Here is a 25,404-nt window from a genome sequence, read left to right as displayed (position 1 = left end):
ACTGCCCCAGAGACGAGGCCCATCCTTGCCCATGGTGGGTCAGCTCTGGCACAGGCGCAGGGAGGCTGAGCCCACTCACTGGAGCCTAAACAGCAGAAAGACCTCCTGCAGGGGCCAGGAGCCTCCACCCAGCCACACTTCACCCCGCCGCTCTGCAGCTGGCTGGGCTCCAGGCTACAGAACTCAGCTGCCTGGTATGTGCCTTCTATCTCCCTGAAGGTCCATGATGAGGGCCTCATCTCATTTGGCTCCCTGAGTCATGGCCTCTTTCTGCCCTTGAAATTGTGAGAATGACCATGCCTAGCCCCAGGTTTCTGTCTCTGTTTCAAACTTATGTTTGTGATGGGCGTTATACCAAGTAGTCAGTATAAGAGTTTCAAGTAAAGGTATGATTACTAACTGGCCATTCTAAGGAAATGTCAATATTTTGAACAAGTAAATGCCAATGAGAAAATATAAATTTTGGTTTCCTAGAACCTTCTGTCAGACTACTTAGGGGTCCCACTAAAACCATGTTCTCTCTACTTGTAAATTTTATAGGAATATTAATTTAGCATCATTCAGACACACACATACACACATAATTTTTCTTCTTGCTTTGCTGGGATGTAGATGAGATCTCCAATCCAGACCTTCTGTTCAATCTGTAGACCCATTTACCCAATTGCTTGTGCTGTCCTCATATCTCCCCTCTCATCCAATATGTCCAAAACAGAACTCATCATCTCTACCCACCATGCACTCTGCTCTTACCCACAACCAAACCTGCAAATGGGCCCCTCCCTCTTGACCCAGATCTAAGTAAATAGCACCTGCGGATTCAAGCTAGAAACCTTCTGCAGGGGTCGGGAACTTGCAGCCTTAACGCCACATGTGGCCTTGTGGGTCCTTAAGTGCAGCCTTTTGACTGAATCCAAATTTTACAGAACGAATCCTTTTATTAAAAGGGGCACAGCAGAGAAAGTTGAAGCTTTTCTTGCCTCCTTTGGTGCTTAAAAAAGAACAATCTTGGAATCACAAGGTGGCAAGTTCCCCACTCCCACCTGAAGTCCTGTTGGGTCTACCTCCTAAAAAGCTCCCAAATCCCCGCCTACAGACGATGGCTTCCCCTGGCTGTGGAAGAGGCAGGATCAGGCCCTCTCAGTTTCGTGAAGCCTTGGGCCTCCTCCCCATCTTTGCCACAGGCCTTTTTGCATTTTCTCAGAGACCCCATGTTCCTTCCCATCTTTGGATCTTTGTGATATAAAGTGTTGGTATTCATGTGCAAAGATCCCAGACTTTGAATATCCGAGAACACTCTTCCCTGACTCTTAACTAATACCTACTATTTAAATTCTTCATATCTCAGCTTCTACCTCACTCCTTCAGAGAAGCCTTCTCTGAATCCTGGACCAGGTTTGAGCCCTCTCTTCTGTTTCACAGCACCCTGTACTGGACTTCTTGTGACACTCATCACAGTAAACAGTTGTTTGTGGAAATATTGTTTACTACTTGCCCTACCTGTTGGCTGCACAGACCCTGAGGGAGCCTTCGTCATGTTCCCAACTATAACTCTGGTGCCTAGCACAGTGCCAGGCACACTGTGCTAGGGAAATATTTGCTGAGCGAATGAATAATGATTGAGTTTCCTGCATATAGATGTGTGTGTATTCCTTCAAATATATAAATAAAACTCACTACCTATAATTATCAATTTTTATATCTTCAGGATTAAACCACTCTCTTAAGCTTTTCCATAATTTCACAACCTAGGAACATCCAGGTTTTTCTTATGCTCATTAAGACTCATTTATTTTGTTTAATAATAACTGTCACGAGGACTTTGTATAAAGAGTACACTCCAATAAAAGCCCGAAGAACACCAACACTTTACACGAATTCAGCATACTCCCTCCAGAAATAGAGTGTTCCACTTGTCATACAATTCATTTTTTATTGCTATTGGGAAATTAGGATGGTCATTCTCAAAGCTGTCATGGACAGTTTTATGTGCCTAATATTTAACAATTATTTGTTTTAGTGGTTTCTTACAAAGCCATGAGGTAGATTGTATAGGCACTTTCCCTTCATATGGGGAAACAGGAACCAAAGAAAGTAGTTTTCTATGAGCCAAAGAAAATTAAGGGCAGGAAACTGGAGAAGGAAAGGCTGAAACCTCTCTGCTTAGAGTTGCTTCCCAACCGACAGAGGCATACTGTAAATGCTGGCCAAAATAATAAGCCCTTAGCTGTTAAATACTGAATTGTAATTAGCTAATAAGTTAGCACAAGCAAATTACAATAAGCAGGCAATGATGTGCTAATACACTGCAGTAGTATTCAAGTAAAGAAAATGTCACCAGAAATGTATCTACTTACTCTTTTTGATATTCATTTATTTATCCCCTTTAATATACTTTAAGAACATATTTCAGAGAGACTACACTTGATCTTTATTAAGAAAAGAAAGATTCAAAAACAATCCCTCAAACACAAATGTCTTGTATCTCTGAACGTTAGTATGTGGTGTCATTATCGCTCAGAAATTAATTATTGCCCTATCTTTTACTGTTATTTTTTAACTTTTCACATATATAAGAACCATCTGGCTCTAAGTTTCCTGAGGGTGGGGCTCTGCTTCTGATATTTTCACATCACCTCTGAAGGTCCTACTCCCTAGTATGTAATAGAAGTCCAATAAAAATGTGCCGAAAGATCTGATAATTCCAATTAAATGGGATAGTAGAAGGACAAATTAAAATACTAAATATGTAATCTTGGGGAAATAAACAATAATTTTTAAAGCATTCTTCTGGAATTGCTTTTTTGATGAGATTCAGGTCATGCCCCCTTCCCTGGGTCACCTGCTTGCAAGGCTTTAACTAAGAACCAAGACTCTCAGACGCACCACTTCAGGCCGCAGCTCTCTCCACAGCTGCAGACTGACATCACCAACAGCCACTTGACATTCCAGAGGCACCAGTGCAGTATGCCTACACCCTAGGAAGGTTACCATTCTGCTTGATCCAAGCCTGTGCTTCTCTCCATCGTCCCTAGCAAGGGAAATGTCACTAAGACATCTAAGCCAAAATAAACTTGGAAGACAACTTATTTTTCTTGCTCTAGGCTCCAAATCTAAGTTGTACCAATTCTCATTTCAAATGCGCCCCCATTCTTCCATCTTCATAGCACTATCCCCAATCCCAATTGGGCATCTTCCCCAACCAGTCTCCAGGCAACAAGTCTCATCCCCAATCTGTCCTCTGCCCTTCTTCCAGGTTTACCAGCCTAAAACTCAAACCTCATCTTGTTACACTCCAGCTTAACATCTTTAAACAATTCTTTATAATGGAAAGGATAAAATACAAACTCCTTAAAATAGCATGTACCAATTTAAAAAGAAAAGATTTCTCTAGAAGACATGAAAGGAGAATGCCTGGAACACAACACTCTTTTGTTATATAGTAAAATATGTTCAAATGCTCACCTCCTTAAACTACGAGCATGCATACTTTTGAGTAAAACAAAAAGCAAAATTTTTTAAATGTCATGCACCCCAACCTGACCCAGGCCCTCCTTTCCAGCATTCTCTCTCTCTCCTCCTTGACATGCGAAGGTCTCCCATGCCTCTGTACCTCCACACACACTGTTCCCTCCATTCAGAAACTTCTATATATCTCTCAATACTGCGCTGGGTGAGCTACAAAAGGATGTCACCCAGAAACTCTTTAAGGAAAGTAACTAAAGCTCTTGGGGATTGATTTGTAGGAGAATCCTGTTACCTAGAACAAATGAGAGGCCAACTACTTCCAAGGTGACCTAGGGGATTTCTGTCCAATAGCTCCCCGTTGCATGACAGCAAATAGACCCAAACAAACCCTCTCTTTTGGGAATTACCAATGAAAGGTGAGCACAGAGAAGGTCCACTTGGACTCAAGCCATAACCCAAGTCCATAGAAGAAGCTTTTCCAGTAGTCCATAAAAACAGCTCAGAATTCTGGACTGGTTTATTCTGGGCTGACTGGATGACTCCTTGTTTTCTTCTCATCTTTGCAAAAGGTTACTTTGCATCTTTGCAAAAGGTTGACATCAATGAAAGGAATTGTAACTCTAAGGACTCTGCCCAGAATAAATACATAGCTCACTGTAGGTCTGTAACAACTTATTTGGCCTTCCCAGGCAGAGGTAGCTCCCCTGCATTCCCCCATACTGATATTTATCGCTTCCAGGTACCATGTCAGTCTGTCCCCTTAGCCTGCAAACCGCTGAAGGTCAGGTAAGTATCTTACCTACTCTTGCATATCCAGAGCTTGGCAAAGTGACTGGCATATAATACATTCAGTAAATGTTAATTGAGTAACCCCTTGTTGCCTGGACACTAATGGCATGATTAAAAATGCCAGTTGAATAGAAAGAAAACACAGAGTGAGAGGGCTTAAGTAAGAATTTAAAACCAGAGGTCCAGGCCTCTTTGCCTAAGGCTTTGCTCCCCACCTTTGCTGTGTAGTCTGGAAGAATCACTTAAGTTCTCTGTATAGCAGTGGGGTATTAGTTAAGACTCTTTCAGAGAAACCAAAGTCAAAACATCCTAAGCAAAAGCAGAGCCTAACTGGTTCTTGTAGCTGAGATAGCTGACAGAACTGGAGAAACTTCTACAGGAGCTGGGACCTCCAGGACTCAGGGTTTCCCACCCATCATCTCACCTCTGCTTCTCCTTGTATGTTGGCCTCACCATCTCCTATCAAAGAAAGGTCTTCTCCATGAGGTGGGAAATGGATCCAGCAACGGCCACCATGAATGCCCAGAAGAAGAAAAAAGGATCTCTCACCCACAGCCAATACAGAAATGTCAAGGAAGGACTCAAATGCTCCTGTTTGGGTTCCATGCCCTACTTGAGACCAATCTTTGTTGCCAAGATGATAAAATCCTATGATGGGCCAATCCTGGAGCATGAGCCCCTCCTTATAGTAGGATACAGGGCATGGGGTAGGATGCAGGGTCTGTTACCATAGTAAGGGGGGAAAGCTTGCTAGACAGACAAAACAACAGTGGTCTTAGTCTATTAGCCATTTAACTGCCTTTATATTCACAATGTTACTTTAGATCATGCAAAAAGCATTATCATCTTCATAGAGTATTGTATAAGCATAAAATTTATTATACTGACTACCTCATAGTTGGACGTGAGAAGTTAGATAATTATAATTGTGACAATAAATGCCAAGGAATAAGTGAAACCTGTTTTCTTGCTCTCAATTTTAAAAAATATAGCACGGAAGCACCTTTTTGTCATCATATAGAGAAACTCTTGGTCAGGACCCAAGGAACAAGTCATGACCCAATTGCTCAAACCCAAGTGACCTGTGAGGCTTCCACACATCATCTGGGGGATAAAGAGCATTCGTAGTCATAGTTCCCAGATTGGAGGACTCTTTAACAAAAAGGTGATTGGGATGGACTCAAAAATTCCACCCACCCCTACAGAGGAAAGATGTATGACAACAGCTCATGGAGGACAACCAAGGTTTATGGAAAAGTGAAAATGAGGTTCCTCTAGAAGAGTAAGACGACAGCATGCCTGTGACAGACTTAATTAAGAAAGCTCAGATGTGCAGTATTTGTTCCCTCCTCACCTAGAGGAATGTGTGCATGTGTAGAAGAGGTGGCAGGGCCGCGGACAGAGGCTGAGCAACGCCACACCACTGGGATCACCTCACTCAAGGGGTGTGGGAGTCATCGTAATAGTGAACACCTAGGTGTGCAGGTTTTTATAATCTCAGCTGGGGTAGACAGTGTTTACAACTCACATTTCCAATATTTGATGCACTGTTAGTATGCTGATGATGCTACACTGCTAGGTTAAGAGTTCTTCCTAATTCTTTCCTAGAGAACATGTGAAGCAGCCCTAGGTTTCAAATACCTATTGATAACTTATTATATACCAGGTAGTCGTGAGCAGTCGGGGTAAACCAGTGACCAAAGCCAACCAAAAAATCCCATCCTTGTGGAGCTTATATTCTAGTTGGTGGAGACAGACAGTAAACATAATTAACTATATAGTACTCAGATGGTGAGAAGTGCTAGAGAAAAATAAGCATGGGAGGGGTTAGAATATATAGAGGATCGTCCCCTACAGTATCCTGCACTGTCGATTCTTTGCAGGTGATAACCATGGAAATCCTCTTGCTGCTGGTAAAGACCACTCCTCACCAGTGCAGGACAGGGATGATACAAGGAAAGGAAAGAGAGAACCTGGGTAATGACAACAGTGGGAGTCAGCCTGGGCCATGACTTTGCCACCTCTTGCCCAATCACACCCCAAGTTAGGTTCCTATAACCCAACCTGGGTAATGATGCTAATGAAACCTCCCAGCTAGCTCATGGCATATTGTGTTGATAGGTCCCATGGCCATAATTTATATTGATCTTCATTTTAAATATGAAAAATTTCACATTTGGGTTTTTGTGCTTCTTTCATCACCTATTGATTGAGCATCTACTATATGCCAAATCCTGTTCTAGGCATGGAGGTGCAGCAGTGAGAAAGACACACGAATTATCTGTCCTTACAGAACTTACATTCTAATGGAGGAGATGACAATTTCAACAAGAAATTAAATAAGGGAGATACTGACAAGAAAAGGAGATGAGATACCACTGAATAATCCAGGCATGAGATGATCACATCCTGAATTTAGATGGCTCTCAGACATGTTGAACTGAATTCCTGACCATCTGTGGTCACTTATAAAGCCCTTTTTCTAAGGGTGCCGTGGTAATAAATTGATATGAAAATCCAATTATGGCTATTTAAGCCTTTCTAAAATGTTGAAAGAGCAGCTGCCTTTTTCTCTTACCAACAATCTGTCGTGTGGACAAATAAACCTGCAACCTTCTATCTCCTAAGGGTTTCTATTTTGTGGACAGCAAAGTGTTATTCCAAGTTGTATAAATGAGTATGTGCTTTGGTTTCCAGAGTCTCCAGCAATTTATTCTAGAACTGCTGTTAAGTTTAAAAGGTAAAGTGGTAGTGAGAATCATAATAGTGGTAAAAATAATAATATATCCTTTTCAAACTAGGAAATGAAGCTAAAGATCTTTGGGATTGCTATTGGGCAGGGTGTTTCAGTAGGATGGATAGAGAGACGGATACAAAAACACACATTTGGAGAAGAATTACCCCACACTTTTCATGTTCAAAGGCATCAAGTTCTGGGTAAACACAAGAGACTAGAACGTGAAAATGTGGCTACATCACATGGCAACACCTTGGGGAGAGAAGCCTAACAGGTATGAAACTGAGACAGCTACAAGACAGTGTGTTGTGAGTGCTAAATGCTTTTCCGCGCAAGTTCCCGCCTCAGCTTTGCTGAGTTGGCCAAACACCGTCTCTAGCCTAAGTGGCTCTGTGGATTCAGTTTGAGTTGAAAAGCAGCCCAACCAAGAGATGCAATTCCTGGGTGTGTGGATTGAGTCCCTCTAGTCGGGATGGCAAGGAAACCAGCTTGACCACACATTCACATTGTACACCTTGGACCCAGACGGTGGACACAACAAACTTTCCGTGTGCAGCACGATACAGTCGGAAGCAGCGTTCACTACGTATAACACGAGCTTTCCATAAACACCACTCTGAGAGCCGCTGCGTTGCAGGCATCTGAAGGAGAGCCTGCCAGCCAGAGACAAGACTTCCAAATAAGTTTACAGCCTCTACTTGCAGCAGCCAGACAAGTCAAAATCAAATTATCTGGCATGGTTTCCCACTTATATCAATGGCAACGAAGCTCACTTTGATTACTGATGGAACAGCTTTTATAAATTGCAAATTTAAATAAGGACTTCTTAAAGAAACACATACTACCTTATTGCTTCCCCTTTGAAACTTTTAATATCAAGCTAACTTAGATCAATGCATTGTGGACTTGTTTTGGTTTTTGTTTGTTTGTGAGTGTGTGTGTGCATTCAAAAACAATAATGGCAACAAAACAAACACAATGGCAAGGAGCTGGTTTTCCCATCAGTGCCCCTTGGTAGGAACAGAATGTCTGGAGAATATGCTTGGAGAAAAAGTGTGTTTTTCAACCACACTAGATGTCTGATGCCAAATATCTGATGAAATGAGTATCTGTAGTCACGGAAGGTGTCTTTGGGACCTGCCTAGTCAACTGAGCAGCAAGCTGTACATGTATAGCTCTCACTCCAACTTCCTGACTTGGTGAACAGCAGGTCATCATTTACAAAATCTTTTTACAGAAAATACCACATATTTTCAGGTCACCTCTCCTCAATACCCAAAATTAGACTGAACTCAATGAAGTGAATGAAATTCAGAGATCTCCACCCATCAATCCAACCAGAATTCTGGCCACTCTATTAAGAGCAAATGCCCTATTCAGCTATTCAAATACTGCTAGGAAACTACAATATTGCTTCTGACCCTCATTTCCTACATAATAGCCCTTCCTTCTAGCAAGCATTTTTCCACTATAAAGAATCCTAAGAAAATATCAGAAGTTCAACTGGGCTAAGGAGAGGGAGGAAAGAATTTAACACTCAGATGCATGTTGAACTTTAACTGGTGGTCTATTCTTGGACCTCTTGCCCAGGTTATTTACAAGCAGTGTGCAGAAAAAAATTCTTCCTTTAATTAAAAGTCCCTGCCGGGGTGCCCAACTTTTCTCCCTGGGCAAAAAGGAACAGAAATACCTTCTTGAGTATTGTGCTACTACAACCGACTCATCTAAGGACATCTCCCCTTTCCCAAAGAAAGCATGACTTGGAATAGCAAGGTATTTTAAGACAGAGAGACAACCCTCTCCGTGTTGGAAGGAAGGTAGCAGTGACTGTAATGAACGGAGCAGCAGTTGTGGAACTTCTAGGGGCGTATTTAAAGGGCCACGCAGGAAAGGGGTGAGCAGCGGCGACTGCGGCTGTGTAGTAAAAATAAGGATGGGAGCGGGAAATGGGATGAGAGAAGTAAATAGGTCTACTTACAGCCCTCGGAGCCGAAGCCAAATTTTCTCGATCTGTTCCGGCTGCAGGTATTTCAGAGAGTTGCTCTCAAATTCTTCAATCTCCTTGGTCGGGGACTCCATAGCTGCAGGTTATCACTGGCGCTGAAGCTGAGAGAGTTTGGGCTCTGCCCTCCCCGCCTCCTCGCCGGCCCCGCCCGCGATCCCCAGCCCGGCGCGTCTGCCTGTCCCTTCCCCGCGCGCTCCCCTCCCGCGCCCCCAGACTCGGACTCAGAGCGCGCTCGGCTCGCGGGCGCCCGCGGCCCCAGGTGCGCCCCGGAGACAGCTGCGGGAGCCGGCCATGGTCCGCGGTTAGTGCCCAGGGACAGTGACAGGGACTGCGCTCCGGCTCCTAAGAGAAAGCACCTCGGGTCGATCCGTATTCTTTTCTCCCCCCTAAACAAAGCCCCAGAAGCGATCAGCGCAGCAGCTGAAGGGTTTGGAGGAGAGGGGAGGATTGGGTGGGGAGGAATGCAAGCGAAGAGAAAGAGGAGCAGGAGGAGGAGGAGAAAGTGGGAAGGGGAGAGACGCGGGCGGGCGGGCGGGGTGGTCTGAGCCCGAGGCCGCGCACCCGGCTCCGCCCCGCGCCCGCGCCCGCTCGCCCCCCGCCTGGCTGCCACCGCGCCCCCTCTCTGTTTTCTCGCACTTACCAGCAGCTCTGCCTACAGGCGAGAAAACTGACAAGTGAGAAAAGTCGTCTGTCAGCGCGCCGGGGCTGGCGTCCGGGCTGGCACCGCGGGCGCGGAGGGAGGGGCGCGCCGGGCACCGCCGTCTGCAGGGCACACGCTCGCCGGGCTCCAGCCTCGGCCCGCGCCGAGCCGCCCCCGCAGGGCAGCCGCGGCCACCACGGCCCCCCGCCGGGCTGCGGCGCGGCTCTCGGTTCCCGCGCCTCATAAAGAGCGCGGCTCCGGGCGCGCAAATGCGAGGCGGCGGGGGTCAGTCCGAGTCCTCCCGGGGGGCTGGAGGGGCGCGCGGCAGCCGCCAGGTTCCCCTGCGGAGCTCCCGCCCGCAGCTTTCCTCCGCCGCGCTCACTTGCACGCCCGCCCGGGAGCCGGGTCCATTTTGAAATATTAATATTAAAGCAATCGCTGTGGACGAAAGTAACCACACACCACACTCAGAAAGTCCTGATGTTAGGAAGTTTTCCTCTCTCTCTCTCTCTCTCTCTCTCTCTCTCTCTCTCTCTCTCTCTCTCTCTCTCTCTCTCTCTCTCTCTCTCTGTCGTCTGTCTTTGGTGGGTGTGGGGGAGGAGGGTCGAGCAGACAATACACCAACAGTGACAAGGTGGGTAGGTTTCTGCAGATTAATGCCACATACTTCTCAAGGGGCCCTGCTGGGCACTGGCTGGGAGGCTGCTGATGCTGGGAAAGAGTTTCAGCTCCGCAAAGCTGCAACTCGCTGTCAGTGTTCTCCCAGGTCATTCACAGTGCAATAAAGTAGAATGCTCTGGAAGAATGGTACCAGGTGTGGAGTTGGGAGTGGAGGAGGGAGGAGAAATTTAAAAAGGAAACAAAGACTGGGAAGCAAAGATCCATGACTGCAGCCTTGACATTACAGAACTACTTGTCAAACCCCCTTCTTCTAGGTGAAGCCACCACCCAGGGGCCACTTCAAACCTGGCACCCCAGGTTCCTGAGATTTAGAATATGGCATGACCTACACAGTATTTTTCTGCAATGGCAGGTAACCTCTTTTGGTCACACTCCCAGAATTTTTCTTCTTTCCATCAGATAATTGCCTGCTTCTCAAAAGTAAGATAAACCTTAAAAGTGAGGACTAGTTTTTCTTCACTGTTCAAGTAAAGTTCCATTCATGTGACCTTGACAAAGGAATAAAATGATAGTGTCTAAATCCAAGTCCTCACCTACTTGATAGTTTATTTTCTAGAAATTAGAAGTGAGAGTGATAAGGATGGCATGGCTGGCCCCATACATTCTAGCAGAAGAAGACCTGGTGGCTCCAGATGAGATGACAGACCTGTTTGATGAAAAATGACTTACCTACTCACCTGTTAGAGAATCTGAAGGCACCCCATTAAAGTCAGTCTTTAAAGGCTTTCTAGAGGCACATACATCTTCACTGAGTTAAGGCATTATTACCAGGCAAAGATAACATAAAGCACCCAATATATTAACATGGAATTCATTTACCTGAATAAAACCAATTACCCCTGCAGTGTCACCCAGAGGAGAAACAGTGACGGGAGGAATGGAATGCCCAAAGAAGAAATTATTTTAGTGATTGTTTTGAGGATGGAAGATTCAACAGAATGATAAGGATGATATTCACCTTCCTGCCTCCCACCATGCCTGTGACTTTTTCCTAGTGTTGGTGGGATTTTGATTAAGTCAGAAAAAAGCAAATTTTGGAAGAAATAGGAAAAGAACAACCTTTCACTGCAGTTAAGCAAATCAGAGAGAAAAGACAAAAAATTATTTTAAAAAGTTTCTGAAGCAAAATTTTGTTTTATTTTATAATTTTTTTAAAAAGACTAAACAATGTATGTGGGTAAAAATATAATTTTGCTTTATTTTAGAACCATAATAGCTTTTGGAGCAGGAAGGGGCCTGAAAGATAATCTAATTTAGAGGTTTTCAAATTTTTGAAGCAGCAGAATACTTTATTTCAAATAACATCTTATAAAGAACTCTAACGCATACCTCAGCTTCAAAAACTAAAGATAGAGCTGCTCTGGATGAATGGGAAAAGGGGTAGATAGTTCTCAGGTACAGAGACCACCTCTGCCTCCTTCCCTTATCTCTGAGTGCCCAATGCTCCCACTTTACAGATGAGAAAACTAAGGCCAAAGTACCACAAAATAACTTACGATTCCTTTCTCCTAAGCCACATTAAAAAATAAGTTTGTCTTCTCTCTGTCAACAAAATATTACTATTTTTAGATGCATTATGTTACTACGTCACTCAGATTTTGCTCCCTCTTCATCTGTCACAGAATCTACTTGATAGCTGCAGTAACACTACAAGCCACAATTTCTACTGCCATTCTGTTCAGAGGTAAGCAAAAACAGATGCAAACCGCCCCAGGAAAAAAAGGTCTAAGAAAAAGCAAAGCCATTCATAACTTTGCTTTGGAAGTTAATTTCCATTGTGACTTTCTAATCCAATTTTAAGAGTAAGAATCTTTAGGAAATCTCACATGGTCTAACACCACTAATATATATAGACGTGCATACATACATACATATATATACACACACATATGCATATACATACATACACATACAAGCAACAATTTAAAATAGTACCCTAAACATAGTAATTTAGCCTAAATACTAGCAACTCTCTGCATTATCATAATGATGTATTATCAAAGATTAGAAAGAAAGTGAGCTCTCTGTTCCAAGCAAAGTTCAAGGACAAGTGAACAGAAATCAGGCCTTGTAGGCGTGTGAATGACCCCTCAGGTCCCTTTCATCTCTAAGATTTCATGATTCAATAATAATCACAATAACCACAACCACCACCCTACCAGTTACTGAGAACTAGTATGTGCCAGGCACATTACATCACAGATTAGTTCATTTCATTCTCAACAAAACACTTCAGCATAGTTTCATTATGTCCATTTACAAGTGAAGACAAAAGGGGCTCCCAAAGGTCAGATAGAATAACTTGTGCAAAGACATATAGCTAGTAAGTGGCAGAGCAGGTTTCAAACCCAGACCAGCAAGCAAAGCTCGTGTTCTTTTTCCTTTGCTATGCCACTCCCTGCAGGCACATGGAAAGATGAGTAAAAGGTAAATAATAGAGAGGGCAGGGCTGCAGGAGCACAGATGAAGGGGTCATTAATGCTATGGGGAAACTAGGATGCAGAGGTGACATTTGAACTGGGTCTTGAAGGTAGACTGAGTAGAAGGTGTTTGCATGGAAGGTGGGTGGAGGCATGTGATTCCAGAAAGAACACCCCGCACGAAAATAGGCAGAGCCACATGGGAAGGGTTGGGGTGTCCTGCCATCCACAAACAGTTTTATGTGGTTTGACTATAAACATGACTAGGAACAGGAGAAAATGCTGGAAGGGTCAGCCAGACCCTTGGAGAAGCTCAGGCTCTGTGCTGCAGACGTCAGGGAGCCATGGGTGGTGCTGAGCAGGGGCGGGCACAGTCACACGTGGAGGTTCCTGCCGCCCTGAGAATGCCGAGTGCGCTGAGGGCAGCCCTCCAGCCACCTGCCACGGGAGCAGCGACAACTACGGGGCAAATGATAACCAGGGCTCCATGAGAGATCCAGGGAACAACAACAGGCAAGCTCCTCAGCCCACAAAGGAGGAAGACGAGGACAAATAGACAAAATCAGAGAAAGCAAAGCACTGTCACCCATGAGCACTCACTGGTCTTCCAGCTACGAGATTATGGCTGCTTGTTTTGACCTTCACGAAGCCAGCCTGTGCCCTTGATCCATTTCTCACAACTTGGCAGTGGCCTCATTGACAGAATCTGTTGAGGGGGATATTCTGGAGACACATCTAGGACTTCGGAAGTAACACCACCAGGCACAGCAGCCCCTCCTTCCCGCCCACAACCAGATGTGAGCCAGCCCCCGTGACGTACTGTCAACAGAGGCTGTTCTCTCCCACTGGCTTCCCTGGCAAGAAAGGGACCTCTTTGGTGACACTGACATCCTGCTTTTCCTCTGACAAGTCTTTTCAGTTTGATTCTATGATTTAGGGGCAGACTATATCCCAGGAACCACCTTCCAGGAAAAAAAAAAGGTAGTAGAAGAGGCAGAGGACTGCCTAAGCCCAGAGGTGCCTCCACTCTATGCCCCTCGCCATCTGAAATGGGGCTCTGAGCAGCCAGCATCTCCACTACATGCCAGCATCTTCCACAGGAAGAGAAGAAGATGAAAGAAGAGACAGAATAGTGTCCCAGCTCAGAGGTGGCCCAACATAGCTTGCATGTGACCCACAGTTTTGACCCCTCTCAGTGGCAGGATCCTTTAGTTGCTCTGACAAAAGAAGCTCATGCAATTCTTCCAATGGAGATGACACAGGCCAAGGAAAGGATCTGGAGTGGTACTGCCTTGCCGTGCAACCTAGGACAAGACCCTTCTCTTCTCTGGCCAAGGCTGGGTTGGGCTCAGTGCCCTCTGGATCCTTTTCCACACCCACCAAGCTACATTTGACTATACTAGACATAACCTACATTGGCCAGTCACAGCCAAGTACTCTATACCTCTGAACATGTGACTAAAGCAAATCCAGTCCATATGAGAGCTTTCATATGGCCATTCTGAGAGAAAGGGATGGTCTGTTTCTCTTTTCTTTGTGACAACAAAGTTGACACAAAGTTGAAATTACCTTGGCCTTGGGGTCATCTTTTCTATCATGTAGAGAGACTATACGGAAAAAAAAAATATATATATATATATATTTTATATATATATAAATATATATTTTTATATATATATATATATATATATATATATATATATATATATAACCTCAACACAGAGAAAAGCAGAGAAGGGAACTAGAGGGACAAAGGAAAAATATGTGACAGGATCATTTGAGCTCCTTGATCCTGCTATCCCTGAAGCCAGAACGGTTACCCATTGACTTTTAGGTTACATGAACCAAATAGTAATAAATGACCCTCCAATTTTTACAATTAAACTAGTTTTAGTCATATTTCTGTTATAACAGCTAAAAGAATCTCAATTAATAATCCCTTAGAGGATTGTCGTAAGTAGTTAAAGAAATAATGTATGACCAGTGCCTTGAATACTAGAGGCCCTCAGAAAACAGTAGCTCCTCCCTATCTCATCCATCCACCAGGACATGAAGGAAGGAAACTGGAACACTATTCTGGAGCCTTGGGGTGGGCGGAGCACCCAAGGTAAATATAAGGAGGCTGTGTTATCTTGATAAATAGATACACCGATATTAATAATTTTGTTTCAATAACTTTTTGATAACGACCTATCAAATCATAGCCATATTATAAACATTAGCTCCTTACAACAATCCTAAAGTGAATGAAACACATTACTATTACTATTATCCCCATTAGGGTGGGGACTCATGGCATAGGATGAGAAAGAATTATTAACACAAAGATTAGAACAGTTTTAGAGAAAGGAAGTTTATTTCACTTCCCAAAGGTGGGAAGGGCACAGCACAATAGGGTCAATAACAGTCAATGTTGCAAGCTGATAATGGGAAATGGCTGTGAAGCTGTTTTGTCTGTTTTTCCTTTTTTTTTTTTTCTTTTTGTTCTTTTCACTGTGAGGCTGCCTTATCAAGGTTCTTAAAATGTGGTCTGGCAGGAACTGAGACAGAGAGCTTGCACCCCTGTTGTCTGCTTAGGATTCTTCAAGGCTGTGAAAACAGACTTTGCAGGTGGTTAATCTGAGAAGCGGCTATTGTACTGTGACCTTTCCCTTCAAAGGGGCAATTATGTGTTGTGAGTTTATTCCTCTTACTTTCTGTTAGTTTATTTTTCTCCATTAGACAGTTTATTAGCCAGGCCATCCTATCAATCCCCAGTTTGGAAATGAGGTGGCTGAGGCCCCAGAGGTCTGTAGGCTACTCTCAGGCTGGCCTGCTATCCTCCAGCTCTGCAGTCCCCAGCCCCCAGGCCACAGCTCAGTACTGGTCCGTGGCCTGGTAGGACGTGGGCCACGCATCGCCGCCTGAGCTCCACACCCCACCACACGCATGCCCACAACACCCTATCCCCCGACCCCTGGTCCATGGAAAAATTGTCTTCCATGAAACTGGTCCCTGGTGCCAAAAAGGTTGGGGACCACTGCAAGCTTGTACCAGGGCAGCAATATGGAGCAGGCCTCCTGACTCTTGGCCCTCTGGCCACTCTGCCTCTCAGAACACACTGCCAACCCAGCAGAATTAATTTGGCTGTACTAATGAAATTGAAATTTTTGTTCATGTAAAACTGCTGATGCTACAGTTAGCCAAATTCTAACCCAAATATACATAAATCAGTGGGTTGTTCTTCCTATCACTGTAAAGCCAATTTGAATATGGAAAACCTCAGAGCTGGAAGGGATCTTAGCAAGCCCTTTACCCAGGCTCCTAATTCTACTGATAAGAAACCAGCAGCCCCATCAGGTTAAGTAACTGCACAGGTTGGTGGCAGAGCTGGGACTAGCAGCTATGCCCCTGGACTCCTGGCCAAGTGCTCCATGGTCTCTAAACTTTCTTCCCTGGGCTCGAGAATGCTTCCACTTCCATCTGAGGATTTGGGTCAGTGGTCTGCTCAGTTAAGAATGCCCACTAAAGGCATAGGCTGTTGGCTTCCCAAAGGAAGGGGGTCTCTGAGAAATGAGTAGAACTAGAGCAGACAGGCTCTGGCAAAGTGGAAAGGTGCTCAGCAGCCTAGATAAGAACAAAGAACTGAATGGTGACAGGTGTCAGGGGGTCAAAAAAGGGTCACTCAGGGGGCAAAGGTGGGATACAGACGGAAGTGGGCCTGGACAACCGCATGAAAACTGAGATGTTTTATGCTCTTGCCAATAGGGAAGCATTAGAATTTGTTGAGCAGGTGTGTAGTAGATGTAAACTAGAAGTTTGATTTGCAAAGAAGGATAAAAAAAGTTTTCAAAAGTTGTTTTTGAAAGGCCACCAGAGGTGAAGATTTGCAGATTCTTATCTCTGCATGTGGGAGGCAAAGATCTCACAAACAAATAAGTGCTAGAACCTTTAAAATTCATTCGTTCATTCATTCATTCAACAAGCATTTGCTGAGTGCCTACTGTGTGCCGTGTACTCTGTGATACTAGCTATGCAAATAGTCAATTAAAATATTCCAGTCTCTGTACTATGAATCTTCAAACTGATTGGGGAAATAGATGCTAAACAGATTATAAAACAAGAGCTACATCATTGTACACAGCAAAAGGTGCTGAAAAGAATAAACAGACAGCAGTACAGAGAATGGGGATAGGACTTATTTATACATAGAGTGTCATTTCGCTATCTATTGCTGTGTAACACACCATACCCAAAATGTAATGGTTTAAAGCAATCATTTTTTCCTCTCTCATGATTCTGTGGGTTGACCAGGTAGTTCTTTGGTTGGTCTTGTTTGACCAGCTCGGATGCAGCTATAGTCAGATGGCAACTGGGGCTGGACTAGCCAATATAGTTTCACTCACGTGCCTGGTACCTTGGTAGGGACAGCTGGAAGGCTGAGACCCCTGTCTCTCTCCACATGGTTTCTCCACATGGTCTCACCATGTGGCTAGTTTAGGCTTCTTTTCATGGCAGCCAGATTGCAAGAGCAAGTGTTCCAAGAGGGAGGAGGCAGCAGCTGCCAGGCCTCTTAAAGGCTAGACCCAGAACTGGCACAACAGCACTTCTGCTGCATTTGGTTGATTAAAGCAACCACAGAGGTAGCCCTGATTCAAAGGGAGATGAAATAAACCCCACCTCTTGGTGGGGGTGGAGGGATGGGAGTGACAAAGATTTTTGCAGCCATCTTTAACCCACTCAGGTGGTCACAGATGGCCTCCAGGAGCAGGTGACATTTGAACCAAGGCCTGAAGGAGAAGGAGGCAGCCAGGTAACAGGGGAAAGTAGGAGGAAAACATTTCTGACAAGAGGGAACAAGACGTGCAGAGACTCTGAGGCAGGGAAGAGTTTGAGGAGCTCAAGGACTTGGCAGGAGGTAAGTTGTGGCTGGGGTAATGTGACAAGGGGGGAGTGTCCTGGGATGAGGCCAGGAGGCAGGTGGATGGGGCTGGAGGGGAACCTTGAGGGCAGATTTAGGGATCCACTCAACTGCAGTCTCCTGGAGGACAGAGATCACCAATGTCTTGCCCCTCCACCGCCCCTGCAGTGCACAGCAGACCAATTGGCAGTGACTGGCTGGGCTTCTTGGAGAAGGACTGTGAAATTTACTTCATTTATGGTTCAAGGTGAGTGAGTCTTGGCATATAGCTTATACTCAAAAAGCAAAACTCAGACATGGAAACAAACGAATCTCCAACTAGACCTAGAGATGTGGGGCTATTCAGGAAATGGCAATAAACACTGGCCAGAGTTACCTTTCAGTGCATAAAGCATTAACTTGCAATCTGGCACCTGCACCTTCCAATTTTCTGACAGAAAATGACTGTCCCCTGCACCCTGCAGATAAGTGAAAAGTTACTTTTTGTGTGATTCAGCATACAAGGGGAATGAGGGATATTGACTACTCCTGACAGTATTTTTAAAATTGTCCTTGGAGGCATTGAAATGGTCCATTCCAGTCCCTGTGATTCTTAGAAGTGAAAGGACTTTAAGACCCAGGAGAATAAAAGAATAACATTTCTAGGAATGCCTTCCACCCACATGCTTTTAACAGATTCATGCTAACAAAAAAGACCTTGAAGGCCCTTGATTCAGCCCATAATCCTTCACACAAACAGACTGATGGTCCCATCAGAAGTTGACCTGTGTATATTTTTACTCCTGAGACATAAAGGGGCTCCTATAAGCAGAGAGTGGGACTCCATTTATGGGAAGGAATGGAAAAACTTATGGGCACAATTTAAAAGTAATTAACATGCAAAACAAATCTTAGTAGAAGACTCTCAAACTGCTTATGTGCTTCCAGTACCACCATGGAACCAGGTGGACACTCACACATATAGCTTTGTGGCTTCCCTACTGCCTTGGCTAGATGTAAATGAACATGAAAATTATTCCCTTAATGGGACTTAGGAAGCACTTGAGGATTCTAACCAAAGCATTGAAAAGAAAGTGTGCTGAGTCCTTGAAAATAGCTCCAATCAAGTCAACTAAGACTCTTTTAGGAATCATTCTGCCTTCACTATCGGCAAAGAAAACAGAGCCTCCTGAATCAATGAGTCTCTAAATAAGAAAGATTTCATACTTCCCCTCCCCCACCCAGGCACAAAGAGCATTCGTGAAACTCAGTTCCAGCCTCACTCATGCATATAACATGGCAGAAGTGCCCTCTGCATCCTGTGTCCAAATCAGATTCTCATTTGCCATGGAGATTCCTACTGATACTTATTCCCCATACTCCTATTCTATATATGATTCGACCCATTGGAAATCAACCACTATGCCAGATCAATTCCACGCAATTCCTAAGGATGCTGCTATTGCCCAGGACTTCTGACCACTTTCCTATTTATTTATTGCCATATTCATCTATCTCAAACAACCTGCTGGAATTAACTGGTAAAATAGGAAATTTTAACACATGACCTTTTCAAAAATCCTCTTCCTTCCATAGCAAAATCAAACTTGGTTAAGGATTTATGGACAGAGGACTGGTCATTTACTTCTGGTAACCTTGAGAGCTTTTCTGATAACTGTGGCTTTTAGGAACAACATTCTCATCAAAATAAAAATGTGTTTATGTCAGAATATCGGCAGGAAAACTCATATCATTCAATTTGATTATAAATTTGAATGTCATTTCAGTGGTAGTCTACCCTCCCCCATTACTCTCTAGCCCTGGAAGCCACTACTAATAAATGTATTCTCATAAATCATTTAAAACATAAAGAAAAAAAGGAAGGAAAGAAAACCACTTCTGAAAAAGCTGCAAAATATTTCAAGGATAACAGACTTCTGAAAATGTAGAGGTAAGACTTTTCTCTCTCTCTTTTTAAACACCCATTAAGCAGGTGTTTAAATTTAAGGGCTTATCAGAGTTTGCTCTTCAAAAGTACACATGAATGCATGATGCTGGGCATCTTGGCAGCAGCCTCACCCCACACCATTTCATGCTGCCTGAAACACAGATCCGCTGGCTGAGCCCACCTTGGTTGGCATTTGCAAACATTTAGGACTGGGCTTTTCTAACCTGCCTGGTCTGCCAAGGCGGCCAGAGCCCTGCAGCAGCGAGGAGGCCCCATTTGTCCCAGCTGCTGCTAACCATGGCGCCAAATCAATATCCCGGCAGACGGTGCTTTGCTGGCAGCAATTGCAATTGATAGCACTCCTGAGGTCCTGTGACGTCGCGGGTGTTTGCAAAGCAGAGGAAAATCCCTGTTTGCACCACCGGCTCTGACCTCACTCCAGCAGAGCGCACTCGCCTGTCTTTAATCACTCGTGAAATGGTGCAGGGAGAAGCAGTGCCCAGGAGAGGCTGAGAGGAAATAACCCATGGGGATGACCAGATGTGTGACTCATGCTTTTCACCTTTAAAAGGAAGTTACATTTTGGAGCAGGATTGCACTCTGGCTTGCCTCCAAGGGACACACAGAGAGAGAATACCCTTCCTGTTCTCAGCAGACAAGGATCATGCAATGCAGCTAAAAGAAAATGGCCAACATCAATAATACACTGGGAGCCACGGCTGACATATTTTTCAGCTATCTAGGTATCCGAGCAGTTGTCAAAATATAGTTCTCAAAGGCCATGTGTGATGGGCCACATGTGAAAAGAGCCTGTCACTGTTACTCAAAGGGCAGGTTTAACCCTGCATGGTATCAAGAGGGCATAACCCAAAGTCTCTTCCTTCTCCAAACATAAATACTGCTACTGACACAAGTAGTAATGGTATAGTAATAATAATAATAGCTTCTATTTGTCGTATGTGCACTGTATGCACTACCTTTATTTGCGAACATGATATCCTATGAAATCCTCACAATGAAACTTTAACCCAACCAAGGTCACATAGTAAGTGGCAGAACTGCACTTGAACCGAAGCCTGTCATTGACCTACAGAACACTGATTCCTCTCAGAAGTAGGTATTTTTGGTGTGAGTTGAGAGGCTGGTCCCAGTATCTGATCAACAAAGGGCCCTCTGACAATGCTACTATGACTTTGCGATTACTGACCACTTCAAGCCATCTTTAAACTGCTGGACAAACAAGAATGAAGAGATAAAGTAGACGGGAAACCACTAGCCCAAGGCTAAAATCGCAGACAGAGGCAATACAGATGGTGGCAATGCTAAAATAGAAAGATGCCTGCAGTTCTCCTCTTAGGAATGGTTTCAGTCCTTCATTCAAGGGTCTACAAATGGACCTTCAGTCTCAGAATGCCACAGCTCGGCCATGCTGGTTTCCAAGACCTCAGGGGGTATGTGCTGTACAGGTTCACAGGGAGGCAACACTCTCTTCCCAGGGGTTTCCAATGACAAACGAAAGATATCCAAGCAGGCTAAGCAACATGTATAATCCTGAAAACAGAGTTAAGGACCTCAGATAAGAAACCCTGCAGATCCTACCCAGGACATTCCTCTACTGCTGCAATCCATTTTCTTGCTTTTGCCTCAACAGCATTTTTCCTTCTCCAAGAAAAGTTGTGAAACCATAGTAAAAGTTTTCTTGTGTGCTTCATTAAGGCAGGACAAAATAGTCTCTAGGGACCATTTTCTTACCTTTTAAACTCCTCCCATTCCTTTCATCTAGTTTTCATCTCTTGCATCTTGCATAACGTGCAAAAAATCAAAAGAAAACATTTTCCTGGAATGATACATGGAAATGAAGACAGGGAAAAGCTGGGATTAAATACTACGGAGCTGAAAATAATGCATGGCACTAAGTGAGCCAGCAAGCCTTCTTGTTAACATGCATAATAGTAATAGTAAAACAATAACACTTCTGCATGTATCTCCCTTTGGGACCATCCTTTTCACAGGCTTCCCAAATCAGAGCACAGATGTATGCTGAATGCCCAGTGGGGGTTCTGCCCTCTGTGATCTGTCTCACCCCAGATTAATGAAGCATTCCTAACACCTGTGCTTACACTTATTACTGCTGTCATTCCTGCCATCTCAGGGGTGGCTTCATCTGTGTGGGAGCAAGCCTCTAAATTCCAGGGTTCCAGGGACTCAGAAGTCAATGACCTTGACATGCACAGGCATTCTTCTTACCACCTGGGAAGCAGGGGGCTCAGCACCAATACCAGACAAAAATCATCTTCGACCCTGGAATTAACTGTTATTTAAGAGATTCCATTTCAAATCTTTGTTTAGAGAAGCCCAGAATAGCAGACTAGTCATAGGGTTTTAGAAAGGTTTAAACTTTAATGGATCAAAGACACCCTTTGAGAATCTGATAAAAGTTATAGATTTTGTCTCTACCCATTTAAATAAAATGTGTATATTATAATTTGCATATATATTTAGAAGGCTCTTGGACCCTCCTGGACACCCCTTTCCCCAAAAAGTCCTGCCATGGCTCAATGACATGTACGAGCCAGCACACATGTGTGTGTTAATCTAGTTTGTTCTTAGCACTAAAAGAGAATAGTATGAACTAAAAGGGGAGATAACTAACAAAAGGCACATTCAAGTTCTTCAAAACTGGAACTATTTAATGAGTACCAAATATATGCCAAGTTTTCTACCAGGCATATTCTATATGTTCTTGCATTTGATCCACTTTACAACTGTATAACAAGGACTATGCCTTTCATATTCACCTCTCTATCCTCGATGCCTTTCACAGCACTGGTGCTTATTTAAAACTGAACAGCTGAACAAAAAAATTAATTATTACTATTTTGCAGATGAGGAAACTGAGACCCTGGGAGGTTAAGTAACTTACACAAATCAGACAGGGGATAAATGGTAGAGGTAGAATCTGAACTCAAGTCTGCCTGTGCAATTTTTCCCTATGCCTTGATGAACGTTTGACATGATCTTCTCTGAGACTAAAGCAAAGACATAAACATAATAGGTAACTGAGTTATATGCTACGTTGGTGGCCACAGCTGTGGGAGAAAACCAAGCAGAGTAGAGGACTAGGAGTACATGGAGTCTGAGGGCAGGTTGCAGTATTGACCAGAGTGAGGAGGTGAAATGTGAGTAAAGCCTTGAAGGGGGTGGGCAAGTGAGCAGAAGATAATGCCAGGCAGGGGCAACAGCTAGAGCCATCCCCTAATGCGGAAGTACGCTGGTAGCTCAAAGAACCAAGTGGCTAATGTGGCTGGGGTTGGGAGAGCTGGGGGGGAGGGGTCCTAGGAAATGAGGCCAGAGGTTATGGGGGGTTTAGGAAAACCCATGTGTCAGGCATTGCAAAGACTTAAGCTCTTACTCGAGTGAAATGGAGACCCACTGCAAGACTTGGAACAAAGCAGGACATGATCTGATGCCCATTTTATGCATGCCACTTAGGCTGCTGAGTTGGGAACAGACCACGGTAGGAGGAAGGGGAGGCAGTGGAAGACCAAGTAGGAGACTACATCCAGTTACCCATGCAAGAGACAATGGGGCTCTCCAGGGGGTAGCCATGAAGGTGGAGAGAATATATTCTGGACATGTGAGAGAAGACAGGAGTTAAGGATGACTCTAGGGTTTTTGGCCCATGGAACAAAACCACCATCTGTTTAGGCTCATCCCTGCATTCTAAGAAGGCAGAAGCCTGCAGTCTGACACACAAGGCCTTAAAACCAACCTGAGAGAAATAATAGGGTGTTTTACAGTTTCCAAAGATGTTTCTTTTTGTCCATGATGGAGATGCTTATTGCATCAAGCCTGTGAGAAAAGAGGAAGGAAGGAGTTCCTTTAAAAATGTATATTTTTCCTTTGATTTGTGTGCTGTAAAGCAAGCTCTGGAAAGTGTTTCGTTTGCCGTGTTCCCTCCAGTTACATCAAAGGCTGCGTGATCTTCTCTCCTGCTTCCTGGACGCGAGGTTACCTGGACCCAGCCCTGCTGGCCACTAAATGCTGGGGCTTTCAAACAGCTTTCCAAAGCTGGGAGCTCTGGGCAGATGCTGACTTCTAGGTGACCTAAATCTGACACCAAGGGTGAGAAGCCAAGGCTGTCCCCTCTCCCCCAACAAAAAGCACAGACATTTCTGCTTAGCCTAGGCTGCCAGGCAAATGTCGAGCCATCGGCTCTGGACACAATCAAGAGTGAATGTGGAGCTCCCTTCTGGCCCCCACTGCTTGGCCAGGAAAACCGTCTGCAGGAGGTTAGTGCAGAAATTGCCAAAGGTTTTGCAGAGGATAAGGCTTCCACTTACTCACTTTGAGGGTTTTCTTTTAAAAATGCTAAAACAGAAAAGCCAAAATGATAGAAAAACTATATTTTCGTAAGGAAAAACTTACTGCACATCTACTATATGCAAGGCACTATGTTGAGTGTGTTTAAAAGCACTGCCTTGCTGAATCTACATAATACTCTGAGAATTCAGGATTATTTTCTCCATTTTTCTGAGAAGGAAAGTTCAGAGAGGCTAAGCCATTTGCCCTAAGTGATCCCCTAGTCAGTACAGATGTCTGACATCAAAGTACAGCTTTCACCATAGCTGTCTCTAGAGTGACTGACTGTCCCCTCTGCCAAGGACTAAGAGGGTTTGTGGGATCTTCAGTTTTAGATGCAGGAAAGTCTCCTGCAAGCCAGGATGAGATGGTCACCCTAGCTGCCTCTTTAAACTTAAGTGTGCACACAGAAAGCACAGTCATTTCAAGAATACCAAGAAGATTATGTAAAATGCTACCTAAGGGGTTCGCCTTTCAAAAGAGCAAGTTCCTTTTCCACCCGGTCAAAATAGTCTGTTTTCTGCGATCACAACAGTGAAGTCCTTAGTGAGAACTTGCTACAGAACATTAATCCCCAATTTCCCACACACCCAACCCCACGCCAGGATCACGTCCTCCAGCTGACTGTCAAAGCAAGCTTGCCAGGTTATGAGTGTTTCCAAAATCCTGTTCTCTTTTGCATCTGTTTGCTGCAAAATGTCAACTACATCTCTCCTCTGGTCATTATCATTTCTACCCCTAACTTACTCAAGGACTCCGGCCAGTCCTTGCTGAGGGGATATCAATGAATCTAGCACCTTGGGGTAAGATTTGGCTGCTCAGAAAGGTGGTGTGACTCCTCCAGAGCCTGGGTTGCACCACTGGCTGTACCACTCATTCATTCCACATACATTCGTGCCAGTTTAGTGCCAGGCCTATGGCTGTTGTCTTCACATGACTTTGTCAACTGGCAGAGGGCTCTGTCTTCAAGGAGTGTCACTGGCATGGTGTCCTGGGGCCTGAGAGAGCAACAATATAGAAGACATTATCTTTCTCTTTATCACCCAGCGACTTGGTCAAAGAAACTAGGAGCAGAAAATAAGTCAAAACAGTTGAAGTGTTGCCATGGACCACATGGGCTTCAAGCAGCCAGCCCAGCCGTGCCAGGGGTGAGAGACCCTTGATATGAGCTGGTGTGCGTGTGGACACTGCTGGCAGGGTGAGCCGAGTGGCAGACGGGCCCTCTGTACACCTCTCTCCACAACCTAGGAGCATAGGAGGGAAGGCACAATGATGCTCTGGATCACTTCTCAATGTCAGGGATAAAACCCTACAGGAATGGAAGGTTGAATGAGTCACTCTGACGCAGGACTAGATGGTAAAGGGCTGTCCTTCCCTAGCAGTGGTGTGTGAACCCCCCTGCCTATTGCTCTCTTGCTCATGCAAATGTTACCCATGGCGATGGTGTGCTGGTGAATGTTTAACAACTATCAGGG

The 25,404-nt window shown here is 44.5% G+C and overlaps 1 protein-coding gene across 5 annotated transcripts in view; it reads right to left on the bottom strand.

The window, feature by feature from the left end:
• Positions 1–25,404, bottom strand: part of PDE1C (phosphodiesterase 1C) — a 521,012-nt gene that overhangs the window by 294,831 nt on the left and 200,777 nt on the right. For 2 of the 5 annotated variants that reach the window (XM_012779005.2, XM_076006324.1), the window contains exon 1: positions 8,973–9,169. The exons of the other annotated variants lie outside the window; for them this stretch is intronic. In XM_012779005.2, coding sequence (XP_012634459.2) covers positions 8,973–9,073 — 101 coding nt within the window. In that variant the 5' untranslated portion in view covers positions 9,074–9,169. Of the gene's footprint in view, positions 1–8,972; positions 9,170–25,404 lie in introns of those variants that run through there. 5 annotated transcript variants of the gene reach the window in all.

This window comes from Microcebus murinus, chromosome 9, assembly GCF_040939455.1.
Source record: "Microcebus murinus isolate Inina chromosome 9, M.murinus_Inina_mat1.0, whole genome shotgun sequence".
Classification (NCBI taxonomy): Eukaryota; Metazoa; Chordata; class Mammalia; order Primates; family Cheirogaleidae; genus Microcebus; species Microcebus murinus.
The sequence above is the reverse complement of the archived record's forward strand: the minus strand, read 5'-3'. Positions and strand labels throughout refer to the sequence as shown.